Source organism: Rhinolophus hipposideros (assembly GCF_964194185.1).
Source record: "Rhinolophus hipposideros genome assembly, chromosome: 6".
NCBI lineage: Eukaryota > Metazoa > Chordata > Mammalia > Chiroptera > Rhinolophidae > Rhinolophus > Rhinolophus hipposideros.
Window position 1 is genome coordinate 18,088,843 of NC_138052.1, and position 16,778 is coordinate 18,105,620.

The following is a 16,778-nucleotide window of genomic DNA, read 5'->3' on the forward strand; positions in this document are numbered from 1 at the left end:
TAAAAAATGCAAGATATTCCAAGTCTTGACAGAATTCCATGACAATTAACTCCAGTTAAATAAAGTTACTCCAAATAAGTGTACGCGCATGAGTCTATATGTCAGTCTGCCAGACTGCTCTATCCTGCATATGCTCACAGGGGTGTGTTGTGTATGTGTGTGAGCTTATGTACGATAGAGCAATCAGGCAGACTGCTTAAGAGAAATTTAATGATGCATTTGGTAGACGCAAACTAGGCCTGGACCTGAGAATTTCAGGTTCAGAACTGCAAGGTTATTTCAACAGTACTAAATATATGTAATTCACTTACAGTTTTTTAAAAATCAATGATAATGAGTACTTCGAGTATTTATGTCCGAGAAGAAAATAGATGTGGGATAAATCTTGTATAAAGAGAAGTTATTGCTAGAATGTAAGACCAATACAGTATTGTCTCTTTTGATTATTTAAACTGTAAAATATCAGAAATAAAATGATTATCAGGAAATATAATGATTAAGAATTAGTATAGTCACTAAGATCATTTCTTAAATTGTACAAATATTTAACCACTATGCTGTACACCTGAAATTAATATAAAATAATAATGAATGTTAACTGTAATTGAGAAATTAAAGGGGGGAATAAAAGGTTCAAGGTGAAGGGGAATAAGAGGCTCAAATTTTCAGGTATAAAATAAATAAGTCGTGGTGATGTAATGTACAGCATAGGGAATATCATCAATAATATTGTGAGAATGTGTACAGTGTCAGATGGTTGCTGGACTTACCATGGTGTCACTTCCTTAGGTATATAAATGCTGAATAACTGATGTATACCTGAAACTAGTATGATATTGTATGTTTGTTATATTTTAATAAAAATCTTAAAAAATTTTTTTTAGAAAAAAAAAAAAGAATTAGTATAATCAATCAATGTGTAGAAGTATATCATCATAAGAAAGTTCGCAGAAAAACAGGTTCATCATAGAGAATAAAGCTTTTTTCAATGTTTTATATTTTCCCCTATGTGACTATGGTAGATTGTTTGCAAAAATAGCTGCAATAATTCCTCCTGCTCCTGTACACATGTCCTTTTCCAATGCTGTTGCCTCTCCTGCCATCAACAGGTGGAATCTATTTCTCCACCTCTTAAATCTGAGTTTTGCCATGCGACTTGCTTTGACAAATGGAATATGTAGCAAACCTGAAACAAGCAGAAGCTTGGAAAATGTTTGCAGGCTAAGGCTCTCCTCTCTCGCTGCTGGGAACCCTGTCAACAAGCCTGGGCTAGCCTGCTGGAGGAGGAGAGGCCATAGGAAAAGATGTTCAAGACTATCTGTGAGCCCAGCTGATGACACATGGAACAGATGAGCCAATTCAGACGGGCTGACCCTAACTGCCCAATGCACAGAATAGTAAGCAAATACATATTTGTTGTTTTAAGTCACTTTAAGTATTGGGATGGTGCGTTATATAACAAAAACTAACTGATTCAGTAATCAATTTATAAATCTCAATATTATATATCAACTCTATTAACAATATACAGATTTAACATGAATAGTTATAAGAGCTACTCAAATCTATTTCTGTACACAATTTTATATTTTGAAAAAAGTCACCTTTTGAACATGTAACTCTACATCTTGCTGCGTGCAGCTTCCAATTTTCTGATTCACTTTTCTCACAACACCTTCTACATCTACGATGCTCTCTTTGTTGATGCTGTCAAAAGAAAAAATTCCCAACTTTAATCATCTCGTCAGAGGTGTCAGAACTCATTTGTTTCAACAGTAGAGCTGAATATATTAAACTCTTCTTTAATAGAGTAACTCACTTGAGATAAAGCCAGTCTATTTAACCTACTTACAAAAGCTATTATGTAGCACACCTTGCGAGATTCCTTGAAGAGATGATTTTCTAGATGGCACAATTTACTTATCGTTTATAAAATACTCTGGACATAAAAAGAAACAGGACCATCTAAAAAGCAGTTAATTGTGAAAAGCAGGAAAAAGTAGGAAAAAGTCTTTCAATTATTTATTACAGAACATTTCCCTCCCTATAGCTGAAATTTACTAAGATCAGCATTTCTTATAACAAGAAACATGGTCTTCTATAAATGCAATTACTGGTATGTAATAGAACTAAATAATAGAAGAAGGTCAACTGAAAAGATTTCAAGGTAATAAGAGGACATTAGAGGACTGCAGTTAAATCCTCATTGCCCTTAGTTTCTGAGTACACACTGTCGTTGACTGGATTTATGGCAGACAGCCTGCTGGATTACACAATCCCATTTAAGAATGTCTAATATGAAGCTTAATACACACTAAGAGTAAAATAAATGCATCTACTGGGCAGTTTAATTCTAAAACAAACTTGAATTTTGAACAAAAGACACTCAAATTCTGAAATATAAAATATATGAAGTAGCTTATTAAATTTATCAATTGATTATTTTTTGATCTCTAGAACATAACCAAGAGAGAAAGGGTATAATCCAAAAAAGCAGTTCCCATATAAAATGTACTAGTTTTACTTTTGTGTATATTCTTGTACTGACAGAATGTGTCACAATGTATTTGTAGGAAAGGGTTAAGATTTAACTTTCAGGTCTTGGAGAGTGATGTCAGCATCATGGTGGCTCAAATGGCCAAAGGCAACTCATGTAAAACTATCAACGAAAACTCTCAGGTGGTAACTGGCGCTGCAGAGTGAGGCAAAAGAAAAGAAAGATGGAAGAAAAATACAAGTATGACAACTGGGACAGAGTGGAGTTCTTGGGCAGCTAGAGCAATAGAAATGGCAAACAAATATTAGGAAAATCTATCCTGGACTCCCTGTTTATATGCTATGTCATAAACCCCAGTTAACTTTTTTCTTTTTTTTAGATTTTATTGGGGAAGGGGAACAGGACTTTATTGGAGAACAGTGTGTACTTCCAGGACTTTTTTATTTTCCAAGTCAAGTTGTCCTTTTAGTCTTAGTTGTGGAGGGCACAGCTCAGCTCCAGTTGCCGTTGCTAGCTGCAGGGGGTGCTGCCCACCATCCCTTGTGGGACTCGAGGAATCAATCTGGCAACCTTGCGGTTGAGAGCCCATTGGCCCATGTGGGAATCGAACCGGCAGCCTTCGGAGTTAGGAGCACAGAGCTCCAACCTCCTGAGCCACCGGGCAGGCCCCCCAGTTAACTTTTGTATTAACCCCTCATGATTTAAGTCCCTACCCAGAATCCTACAAAATGAATGACCAGAATCTAAACAAAACAAGATGTAACTTTCATGGTAAAAACTCTATTTGTTCTGATGAGGTATTGGGTCCTTCCTTAGTAGCTGTGCTATTTGAAAAGATTCCAGAAACCCAACAATGCTTATTGTACAAATGAGAACACCACAATCCATTTCAATGAGCATTTGTTCAGAGTTGGAAAAGGATTAAAATTAGGTAACAAAAAGTGGTGTAGTAAGAAAGAAAAATTTTCACTTCACTTTACTACACTGCCTAGAATTTTATGTCCATTACCAAGTACCTTAAAAAAAATCAACAGTACACACATCTCTTGCACTCTTATAAGTCTCCTGAACTAGGGCTATCGCCTAAGATCTAGCTAAAATCTTGTGGCTTGAAGAAACTCACAATTTATTATGGTAAAAGAGGTAGTTGGTTAACTAAGATAAGGCTCCTCTGAGACCTAAAGTGATCAAGAGGCTTTAGTTTATTGTTAAAATGGTTTTCTAATCCTGGCAATCTAATGCCCCTGGATCTTTCTTCACTCAATGTGACTGCTACCTACCAGTTGCTTCGTTCGTTTGCATGAGCAAACGTGGTAACTGAGCCAATGACTCAGGCCTTGTGAGGATTCTTTTACTTCTCTCACACGTGTCCCTAAGGAAGGTTTTCTCTTCCTTACTGATTATCAGCTTATTGCTTCGAGTCATCTGACCTGCTCCAACTACAGCTCCACCCTGATCATTCCCGCTATGTAGCTGGCCATCTTGGTTCTCCTACCTCCCACCTTTGACTCCCCAGAAGGAGGCCTTCCATTATCAGACAGTCTTCTTCAAGCCAACTCAAGTTAAACAGATCCACTCTCAAGAACTGAGTGAGCACTAAACTAGTATCAATCCAGAAAGATGCTGGAATGTGGTGAAGACATTCTGCCGATGGTTAGCTAAAGGTCCAAATAAAGAAAACAAAACTTTCTCTTCTTTCTCCCTCAAAAGTACCAGATAACTCCTTTTATCCAAGACCCCAAACTTGGAACTAAGTTTACCTTCAGTACTTTAATTCAGAAGTATTATGTGCTAAAATAAATCAGCTAGATTAGAAAACCAACACCATTTTTAACATTGTTTCCAGTACTAAACAACTCAAAAGAACTTCTGAAAATCCAACCTATTCTTAAGCTAAGGCCAAAGCAAAACTTCCAGTATCACAAATTGGGCAGAAAGAAGGTAGGATTAATCAGACAGAAACTACATATAATTAAATTTTTTGCCCTTCCAAGCTCAGTATTTCCCCTTATTATATCTAGCAGCTATATGCTAACAGAACAGCCTATTTATATTAGTTAAATTATTTCATGATTTTTTTTAACCTTGGATAATTTAACTGTAATATCTCTATACTACATCCATATCTATATCTATATAGCCCTATTTGTACCATGAATGAATTTAGAAGAAAAAAAACATTAAAGCAAAACAGTCAAATTTGTGGAAAAGGGTCAAACTACAACTTGCTAGTTAGAATAAAAAGTTAGTGTGTAATTAGAGTCAATACAAGAGGAACAGGAACATTGAATAAGCTATTGCCAGTATAAGGATAACATTTCCACTTTGGAGAAAATGTCTAACTAGTATGATTTTAACTGATACTGTGTGTTAAGATGGCTTAATGCTTTATAGTATACATACTATAGCTGACTTACCACAGAGACCCTATGGTTTCAGTTTCCTATTTTGAAACTAATATTCTCTTATCTCTACCATGTTTCCCTGAAAATAAGACCTAGCTGGACCATCAACTCTAATGTATCTTTTGGAGCAAAAATTAATATAAGACCCGGTATTATATATTAGACTCAGTCTTGTATTATTATTTTTTAATTAAAGTTTATTGGGGTGACAATTGTTAGTAAAGTTACATAGATTTCAGGTGTACAATTCTGTATTACATCATCTATAAATCCCATTGTGTGTTCACCACCCAGAGTCAGTTCTCCTTTTATCACCTATGTTATATTAAAATAAGACTGGGTCTTATATTAATTTTTGCTCCAAAAGACGCATTAGAGCTAATGGTCCAGCTAGGATTTATTTTTGGGGAAACACGGTATATGTTGAAAGAGGTTTATGTCTGACAGGCAACTAAAAGCCTTGGCAGGAAAAAAAAAATCCATGGTAGAAAGCAGAGGAACTCCCGGGAACTATTTTTTTGCAAGAGAAATGGATGAAGTAAATAAAACACATCTTTTCAAGAGCTAAGTCAGCTATTTTTATTATTACCACTACCTCCCAAAACACACTATCACTGCACTGTGTTTTATATTTATTTCCTTTTCCAACCACCCTTTGACCCTACATATAACTAATTACTCTACAAATAACATGAATTAGTATAGCCTTGATATTAAAAATGCCCTAATAGGCACAACAGACCTCATAGCATCCATTAGAAACTGTCAACTGTCAATTTAATAGTTTACTTCTAACTTAAACTGTCTTTAGAAAATAAAATTTTAAAAAGCACTATTCTTCATATAAAGTATTGTATAAAAATATTTTGAGTTGGCTATATCAACTTTTTTTTAAAACAAATAATATAGCGTATGAATAACTTAAACAATTATAAAATATGCAACTTGGGAGAAAAACAAACAGTACTCAGTTATCTAAAGGAATACAATCTCATCTTTCCAACAAGTGCCATACAATTTAGTACTTAGGGCTTCACTAATAACCTCAGGGATGCTTACATTTTCTGTAGTTCTATCAATTTTGATTGTAAGTTTTTCATGTCTATTACTACATAAAGAAAAGATCTGGTGGAACCGTTAGAAGTAGGCACAAATGTTGTAGTAGGTAACAGTTGACTGCTGAGAAATATATATTAAAAAATGAAACAAAAAGAGGAAAGTAGCAAAGAACCATATCATTACCTAGCACAGAAACAGATATTCACAACAGGCCCTGTTATTACGAAAAGTTAAAAAGGAACAATGTGTAAAATAGACTTCAAAGATTACTAAAACTGTCAAACTAGTTTCAGTACTTGAAGGAGGTAAGCTTGATAGTCTAAAATAATGAGTGATGCCTCATTATTTAATGTTTCAAAAATAAATAAATACATATATACAGTTCTTACATGTCTCTGTGATACACTCAGTATCTGTCCCGAGTCTTCACTCCCTTATGGTACGTAGGAGTATTCACCCACATTTTGCCATGGCTTCAAGATAGATAGAAGCTTCTTCTCTGCCCCTTGAATTTGGGTTTGGCCATATGACTTGCATTCTCAATGAGATGTGAGCGGATGCAATGCCAGCAAAGGCTGGATAGGTACATGCACAACTGAACTTGCCCTTCAGCATTCTTTCTTTTCTCTTGAGAAGATGATGCTGAGGTAGCTGCTGGTCCAAGGAAGCTGAGAAACACAATGAGCAGACCAGGACCCAAACCACAGCTTCAAAAGAAGCCCGGATGAGCCAAACTCTAGCTGACCCACAGATGTATAAGCAAGAAATCAAGATCTATTGTTGTATGTTGCTGAGTTTTTAAATTGTAAAATATATAATACATAACGTGTACCATTTTAACCACTGTTAAGTGTACAATTCAGTGGCATTCACAATGTCACTGTGATAGTGGTGCAACCATCACCACTATCTATTTCTAGAACCTTTTCAGCATCCCAGAGAAACTCTGGACTCATTATTAAACAATTAACTTCCAATTTCCCTCAACTAACCACCCCCTACCGCAGCTCCTGGTAACCTCTATTCTGTTATCTGTCTCTATGAATTTAACTAATCTAGGTACCTCAGGTGAGTGGAATCGTAATATTTGTGCTTTTACTTCACTTAGCATAATATGTTTAAAGTTCATCCATGTTATAGCGTTATATCAGAATTTCATTCTTTTTTAAGGCTGAATAATATTCCACTTACATGTACACACCACATTTTGTTTATCCACTCATCTGTTGATGGACATTGGGGTTGTTTCCACTTTTTGGTTATTGTGAATAATGGTGCTATGAACAATGGTGTACAATTATCTGTTTGAGTCCCTGCTTTCAATCCTTTTAGGTATCTATCTAGAAGTGGAATTGCTGGATCATGTGATAATTCTGTAAAGTTTTTGAGGACCCACCAAATTGCTCTCCACGGCAGCTGTACCATTTTACATTTCCACCAGCAATGCACAAGAATTCCAAATTCTCCACATCCTCACCAACACTCATAATTTTTCTTTTTCCTTCTTCTTTTTTTTTTAAATAATGGTCATCCTAATGAGAATGAAGTGGTATTTCATTGTGATTTTGCTTTACATTTCCCTAATGATTAGTGATACTGAGCATATTTTCATATGCTTATTGGCTATCTGTGTATCTTCTTTGGAGAAATGTCTATTCAACTCCGTTGTCCATTTGGAAATTGGGTTTTTCTTGTTACTGTGAGTTGTAGTTGTTCTTTATATATTCTGGATATTAATCCTTTATTAAATATACGATTTGCAAATATTTTCTTCCATTCTGTGGGTTGTCTTTTCACTCTCGACAGTGTCCTCTGATACACAAACATTTTTAATTTTGATGAAATCCAATTAACCTAGTTTTTCTTTTGTCCCCTATGCCTTTTGTGTTATATTCACAAAATCACCATTAAATCAAATGTCATGAAGCCTTTGGCCTATATTTTCTTGTAATAGTTTTATAGTTTTAGCGCTTACATTTAGGTCATTGGTCTATTTTTAGTTAATTTTATATATGGTGCAGGGTAACGTCTTTGGCATGTGGATATCCAGCACCCTTTTTTGAAAATACTGTCCTTTCCCCAATGAATGGTCTTGGCATCCTTGTCAAAAATCTATTGGCCATATATGTCAGGGTTTATTTCTGTGCTCTCTATTCTGTTCCACTGGTCTATATGTATATCCCTATACTAGTATCACATTGTTTTGATTACTGTAGCTTTGTAATAAGTTTTGAAATCAGGGTGTATGAGTCCCCTAACTTTATTCTTCTTTTTCAAGATAGTTTTGGCTATCTGGGGTCCCTTGAGATTCCATATGAATTTTAGGATGGATTTTCCTATGACATTTTGATAGAGATTGCATTGTCTCTGCAGATTACTTTGAGTAGTATTGTCATGCTACTGCGTTTTGAGGTGGTTTGTTACATAGTAGTTTTTTTGGCAGCAGCTGACTAATACATGTTAAATTTAAGAAAATTATGAAATTCAAAAAAATCCTTGAGTTCAAAGCTATTAACTGATCATAATAATAGTATCTGAAATAAGTAAAAATTTATTTGCACTTCACATACATATTACAAACCAACAGTGTGTAGTATGCGTTGTAAAGAAAATTTTAAAAACCAGATACAAAATTTGACTATAAAATAGTAGGGTTGATTTCTTATCAAACACAGCAGAATTTATCCATTCAAGTGAATACTATCCTCCTCAAAGTCAAAGTGAAAGCGCTCAGGGGAAGGAGGTTGCTCTCCTATAAACACATTTCAAAATCAGCACTGCCTAAAACAATCTTGAAATGATTTATTTGGAATTACCTCTTGGTTTTGTCACACAATCAGTTTTTTTGGGGTGAATCTCATTTATACCTATTATTTGTTATCCTTCAGAAACACTGCAGACCATGATAAAACTCGGGGTCGGGGAGAAGAAAAGGTCAATTAGCCTAGGATCACACAGCTAGTAAGATCCCGTACAGATTATTGCACTAGAGTTCTATTAGACTCGCACATTAGCACCAAATTTTAAATACTCCAGAATGCATTATCAGCTCACTTTGAAATAATGCATTCTCATTCTTAGAAGCTCATTAGCTGCCAGGTTCCTTTATAGTTTACGTGAAAGAAACTGGAAATAAGAGGCCCTTCACGAATAGTTTCTAAAATGCCTGAGAATCATGCCATCTTCTCCAGTGGCACTGCTGCATCTTGATGTCCTCCTGTTGTTGCCAGCATCAATAGAAATTCATCAGAATCTTTTGTATAAAACAATGTGAAGGTATTACTTAAAAGTTATATTTAACTTAGAAGATTTAATCCCATAAACTGTGGAAATTATGACACCAGATTTCAGATCTATTTTTAAAGTATGTCTCTATCTCTATCAAAGTTTTCGAATCCAATGTTAAACTGGACAGAGCCAAATACAGAAGTTCTGTATCTCCTCCAATAGGTAATTACTTCATTCCAACAGAGGTACAAACCATCTAGGCAACAGCTGTTCCAAGCATTGCAATCCACAGTATAATGACCTAGCCTATGTTCACCAACTTATTCACGTACTCATACCCACATGCCAAACTCCTATGGGCCCCAACTCTACGTGATATACACATATACTTCCACCACAGCACCTGTAATACGCAGTGGTTTATCTTTACCCTCTCCCCAAATTAAGTTCCTTATTTGTGTCATTGTATACCCAAGCCCAGCAGAGTGTCTGGACCAGAGCAGGTGCTAAATAAGTTTTCTAAATCAATGAGAACTTTTCTGAATATTTTGATATATTACAGTTCTAAAAGTTAATGTAGCAAGTTGAAATTTTTACCTACCAACTAGGCGAAAGATCTAAAAAGGAAAGAAAATAAACTGGTAGGCAGCTAGGTGACTCATTAGAGAATGAGAAACATACCTGTGACTCATCAGCTGCCAATAAATCACTTAACCACAATGATTAATATGAAGAAAAATAAAACACATATATATACAAACAACTGTTTGAAAAGGCCTTTTTTCAGAATCCAAACATCTCTATGCTGGGCAGAAGGAGTGTTACATAAAACAAATAGCAAAATATAATTTTCAACAACTGCTATTCAGATTAACTGTAGCCCTTAATAGTAGTCACTATAACTTTAGCTTTAAACTTCAAAAAACTTGCATTTATATTCACTGTAGACCTTAAAAGTAGTCAATACAAAACGGTTGCCAGGGCTGCCTTCAAAAACATTAGTCTTGACAAGACTCAGCCATAACTAACACAAACTACTCTGTTCATTACTTTAAAAAGGCACTAAATAAAAAATAATTTTTAAAAGAAGAAAAAAAGGATGACTTCTTGCCTGAACTGAAACACCAGCTACCATATATTAAAAAATTAATGTCAACGTAAGATGAGGATCCAGAAACACAGGCATGGTTATGTAGCCCATCTTCCTGCTTCTAGACAAATTTCATTTAAAGACCTTAAATGAAATTTTGGATACACAATTAAGAACCTGTTCTAGGGATCTCTAGGGAGTGAAATGTGCCAGCCTTCCTATATAACTCATTTGGCTGCCTCATTTTTATATGCATTCAACCATGAGAGAATTGATCTTTCCCACAAATTGATTAAAATAATATGCTGAAGGGTTCTGTGACACTTAATCCAATTGGTAAGTCAACTTTTCGGATTAGTACATGATGAATTGGATATTTCTAGGAAAGACAATTTGGGGAAAACAACTGACCCTGTATTAGGCTCCTGTGTTGCTCTTATGGAATATACTCAAAAGCTAGAAACCGCTAGTGGTCCATTCTAGTCAGTAATGCAAAGAACCTCAGATTTAATATCTAAAGTAAATGCTAAGATAGTTATCTACTTAAGATATTAAAAGTGACCTCATATTTTGCCTTTTAAATGATTAGAAAGCCCCAGCTGGAACTATCTGATTTGATATTTTTAATAGTGGAGTCCTTGCTTTATTCCACCTGGCATATGGCCAGAGGGAATAGAGTTAAATGTAGGGCCTCACAGAATTAACATATAAATGCCATTATTTCTCCCACTTTGCTGTGTAGGAGTTCACATGTTTTAAATGTCCAGTCTCTTTGGATATTACTATTCAAAATGGAAACACCTTGAGACTAAATAAAGTCCTTAGGTACTCCCCTAGTGTTCAAGATAATTATAAGCATTTCATATATAAAAATTGATCTAAGACAGAATGAAAATTAAATGATAAAAACGGCCCTTTTCCTATGCATGTATTTCTATGACTTTGCTATTTTCCAAATCAAAGATTTTAGCAGAATGGTTTGCTGGCTAACTAACTAAGCTGCTAGCTTCTCAAAGTCAGGGCGGGGATCACGTCTTAAATTATGTAAATGTCTAACCACTATGTTGTACACCTGAAATATAAATTGAAAAATTAAAAAAGGGGGGGTGAAGAGGAATAAAAAGTTCAAATCTCCAGGTATAAAACAAGTAAGTCATGGAGATGTAAAGTACAGCATAGGGAATATAGTCAATAATATTGTGACAGCATGGTACGGTGTCAGATGGTTGCTGGACTTATGGTGATCACTTCTTTAGGTATATAAATGCTGAATAACTATGGTGCACCCCTGAAATAATAAATTGTATGTTAGCTGTATTTTTAGTAAAAATTAAAAAAAAAAATTTAATTCCTCCATTGACACTCTTTTAAACATCAATTTATAACTCAACATAAATTTTTTTATATTACTTTATAATCAATTATACTTTTTAAACTATTAATAATAATAAATTATTATTTTTTCACCAGTTTTTGTTCTCTGTAACTTGGGGGCAGTATCTAAGTCATTATCACCCTCAAGAAACAAAATAGCTATCTACTCCTTGAGAATATACACCAGAATGAACTGTACACTGTAGAAAAGATATTTTTGAGGCAGAAGCAATGGGGCTTCCCTTTCCCAGTCATCAACATATTCCAATGACATGAAGGTTGTATTCTAAGCGAGCTGTATTGTGGAAAGCTTTGAACTAGTTTCATCCTACTGTCTCAGAGAGGCAGGATGACAAAGAGACTATAGGAATATGAACCCTAGAGTCAAAGAGACTAGTCAAAACAGTTTTATTTAGTTTTTTACTTCTAAATAACATATTATTAAAAATAACAACTGTTGTTAAAAATAATACGTTTCTTGTAGAAAATTTGGAAAATACAAGTGAGCCAATCAATTTTGTATTTTCAATTCATTCTAAATATATTCATTGTCCTCCCATCAGTAAGAACTATGATGCTCATAATCACTACTGAGTCAATTTCTCTCTATCACTTAACTATATTTTGAAAAGTTTTCGCCCTTTTTCAAAAACAAAGATGGGACCATATAGCAAAAACTATTCTAAAATCTTTTTTAAACAATATTTTTAGCAACTTTTCATGTCATTCCACATAATCCTGTCTCATCATTTTACTGGCTGACAAAAATTAAATTTTATAAATTTATTATAATTTATTGAGCAATCTCTTATTGTTAGTTATTCTAACGCTTTTCGATTTTTATATTATAAATAACTACCCTTAGAATACTAGGAATGAATCGCTGAGTGAGGATATGCATCATTTTATAGCTTTTGTGAAGTTTCTTATTGTCCATAGAGATTGTACCAACTTACGCTATCACCAAAAGAATATGAATGGTTGTTGCCACACCCTAGGAATTAGCATTAAAAAAGTCTTTTCCAATATCAAATTTTGTATGATACATACTTCCTTATGATCCTACTTTACACTTTTACTATAATAAGGTTGCACTTACTTCTATTGGCTCTTTGTCATTTCTTTATTCAAAACACTGTTTTAAATCTCAATTTCCTCATCTGTAAAAATGCATAAATAAAAAAAAAAAGACGACAAAGTAATATCTATACCTCACAGTGGTGAGGATCAAGGGAGAAAGTGCAAGTATGGCACTTCGCAGCTCCATACTTAGTGTACAGTAATAGTTAGCTATCATTGCCGCTATTGTTGTTGTAAGCAAACCTGCTATTTTGTTATTTCCCCTATATTTCAGATAGGGAAGCTGCTGGTGACTGCTGCACTGAACCTTTACCGGGATGCAGTGCACCCCAATAATTATAAAAATTCATGCTAGACACTAGAAAGCTTGGCAAGATAAAGCAAGGGCAGTAATACTGAATTTTAATTGGGTTAAATTTCTTAACTATTAAAAATAATATTTCACATACAGTAAAAGTCTGGGTGTCTATGGGAGGATTTTCCCCATGGCCTTTCATCTAAAAAATATATGGTATGTGTTACAGAGGTCACTGAAGAGTATCCCATCATTATTCATGTTATCTACTCAGTACACCCAAGATAATGATGAAATGGTTAGCAGCATAACCTTTGTATGAATAGTTTTTACCTTTTATTTAATACTGTTTTACCATGTTTCCCGGAAAATAAGACCTAGCTGGATAATCAGCTCTAATGCGTCTTTTGGAGCAAAAATTAATATAAGACTCAGTATATTATATTATACCATACCCGGTCTTATAGTAAAATAAGACCGGGTCTTATATTAATTTTTGTTCCAAAAGACGGATTAGAGCTGATGGTCCGGCTAGGTCTTATTTTCGGGGAAACACGGTAAGTACCACAGATTTAAGCCCCTCAAAATGCTTTATTATACTAGATTTTTACAATAAAGGCCTACAATATGTAAGAAATCCTATATATTGATACATGCTGATTGTTACTTGTTAATAGTAGGGATAAACTTGAGAGTTGGTGAAAGCTAGGTGAGGACTAAAACTGTAATTTTAGGTAGTCATCAGCTCATAATTTTCAAAACGATTCCTATTTTATTCCTATTACCCTCACTTCAAAAAAATACAACAATAACAACTGAAAAAGATACTATTTTAAGCAGTGCTTTCTGCATATTTACATATTCTAATAGCAACAAAAACTTAAAATTTTAACACGATTCGACACTTGAATATTAAAGGTTTTCAGCAAAACTGGCAACAAATTTGCTAGCTTTCTGGTTGTCAAAAATAATTTGTTGAATCTTACCATACTCAATGAGAAATGTGCTCAACACATCTACATAACCACCCACATTCAAATTAATAATTTTTAAATCTTAGGAAAAGTGTAATAAAAGATTAGTTAGAAAAGAGGAAAGGCTATAAAGTTGCTACACACAAGTTTTTCAAGTAAGGCAACAACATAAAATGCTTCAATGATGTAAATTAAATTGTATAATTCATTGAGGCAAAGAATTCAAAATGCCCAAACATGAGAAATCATATAATTTGATAGTGAAAGCAAAGCAGAATCCAAAGAGCATAAATTATGCAAGTATTTTTGAAAACAATAAAGCACCTTTTAATAATAAAAATCTATATTCCAATTCTAAGGCAGGCACAAGCTTGTTTTCACATTAAGTGACTTCTTTGAATTACAGTGAATTAGTAGCACACTCAGTCTCAGAGTTTTATGTTCCCAAGCAAGTAGAAATAAACATGCTTAGAGCAGGGTCTTAGCTCTAAAGAACTAAGACTTGGCTAGTTAGTGGGGAGCCACACCTCTGGGCTCTCTGGCCCTCTATTCCAACCACCTGCTCATTGGTGCTTTGTAAAACTTAAAGGTTTAAACCATCCTACTAGCAGTTCTATAATGAATTATTTTGGGGAACTAATTTTTCTTCACCAAAACTCCAAGAATTTTAAGTTCAAAATAAGCTTGATTAAAAATTAAGCACCGCTCAATATGGCATCGACCAGTGAATGGTTCTCAAACTACTGCACAGGCTCTTTAGTGGAACAACAACAACAACAAAAAATGTCAGGAATCCTCAGGGAGCACTTAAGTTAGTTTTATCACATTACTTAAATATCTACAAATATTAAACTAGCTTGAGTGCCTTATGCTTACAACCCTAAACTTGAAATCAAAATGAATTTTTAAACAAATATATTAAAAAAACAGAATTCAAATGAACACTATTAATTTACACTTTGCTAAAACTAAATTGCTGACATTGGTTTACTGTATAAAGCTTTAGCCTCAGATCCAGTTCTATATTTATTCTGTTTATGTATTTTTACTTTAATATAAGCAATGTGAAGAATGCCTGTTCACAATTACAAACATTAACTTGGAGGTTGGTTGATATAATTAAGTCTCACGATTAACTAAAATTCTATAAAGAGCAATCCAAGAATGACAATTTAATTATCAATCAATAATTTTATAAAACTATCTTGTTCATGTGAAAGTTAATAATGTAGCATTGTTAATTGAAATTTTAATCAAATGGGTATCTAATCTGATAACTACTGAAACTGGAAACAGAAACACGTTTCCTTGCACGCAAATTATTATACTATTAGTGATTTTGCTGCCCCATAGAGACCAAAATGGGAATCAATAAAATGTTCGAAGGGCACAAGTTTTAAAAACTTCAGGATGCCCCTTAACTATCAAGTACCTCTTAGTAACCCAACTTGCTCAGCATGTGTCACTATTCAAATACAGTGAAAGCCTCCTTTGTATGGACTACGGGTATCATCTGGCTTCAGTTGGCATGAACACAATCGTGAATGACAATAAATGCTAAAAGGAAGTATTAAATTCACACAACAGTTCTGTTATGAGTGAGCCTTTAAAATGACACAGATTAATACCTTTATATAACTTTAAGATAATATTCAAAATGTACACTAAAATTTCAAAAATATGGAAAACTTCCATCCTCCTAAGTACATACCTGTGACCCCAAAGAAACAAAAAGAAACCAATCAATGAGGATAATGAAGGACATAGGCGTAAGCTAAGTAAAGCCAAAGCTTTTAAAGTAAGTAGAGAGGTCATTGCAGATATGCAAATTCTGTCCAATCTGAAGAGTGCATCTTGGGAAGTAGTGGCAAATAACATTGTAGTGAGGAAACCAACAGGCAGAATTAACATTGGACCTGGTTGGAAATAGGCCATTGAAGATTTTAGATTAAAAATAGCACTTAAAAAGAAAGTTTGGGCAAGTATGGAGGGAGCAGAAAGAGCTTCTCTCTATCAATTAATTATTAGTCTAATAAATGATTGAACTATTTTGTTCTAACTCAACTAACGTGGCAGAAATTATAAAGAACAACACTAAAAAAGAGAAAATAAATTGAAGCCAAATAATTTAGAAAACTCACTTGGAGAGACAAATAAACTTTACTCTCAAATGTTTTGTAAAATTTCAGTAAATAATTACAGTATTACTATCATGCTAGTGCCATATCTGAAACCTGGATTACCTTTCATGCTTCAAAACAGAAAGTCCAGTGAGCCTCTGTTAAGGATTTGCAGTACGGTATAACAATAAATTAATATAGCTAGACCACAGCAAATTACAAAAATGCGTACTTTTCATCTGCTAATGTCAAAAAGAGGATTTTTTTTTTATTGTTATTTATGATTTAACAATAACCTTACACCTTAAATTCTTGTTTTATAGAAGTGCCAACTCACCAAACAGCACTGCCAGAGCAAGGGACCTCAAACACAAATGTATGAAAACTACCTTAACCTTTGTTTTCATCATGCAGCCAATGCACACCCATTTTAAATAAAACAGACTGTTTACGTTAAGCCTAGCCAATAAAGACAATTTTTGGGAAAAGGATGTTGAAGGATGAAGAAAAAAAATTGACACATCTTTTTCCTAAATAAGTTCTGAAAGTTCTTTAGAATTTACATTACATTGTAACTTCACTTGATTTATTATCATTCATGAATAGAGCAGGTCATTTTCAAAGTAAAATTTTTCTGTTCTTGAATTTCTTCTTTA

At 34.1% G+C, this 16,778-nt stretch overlaps 1 protein-coding gene across 1 annotated transcript in view; it reads right to left on the minus strand.

The window, feature by feature from the left end:
- The window catches only part of DARS1 (aspartyl-tRNA synthetase 1), a 50,653-nt gene that overhangs the window by 17,151 nt on the left and 16,724 nt on the right, over positions 1-16,778 (minus strand). The window contains exon 5 of the mRNA XM_081052202.1: positions 1,605-1,707. Coding sequence (XP_080908328.1) covers positions 1,605-1,707 — 103 coding nt within the window. The remainder of the gene's footprint in view (positions 1-1,604; positions 1,708-16,778) is intronic.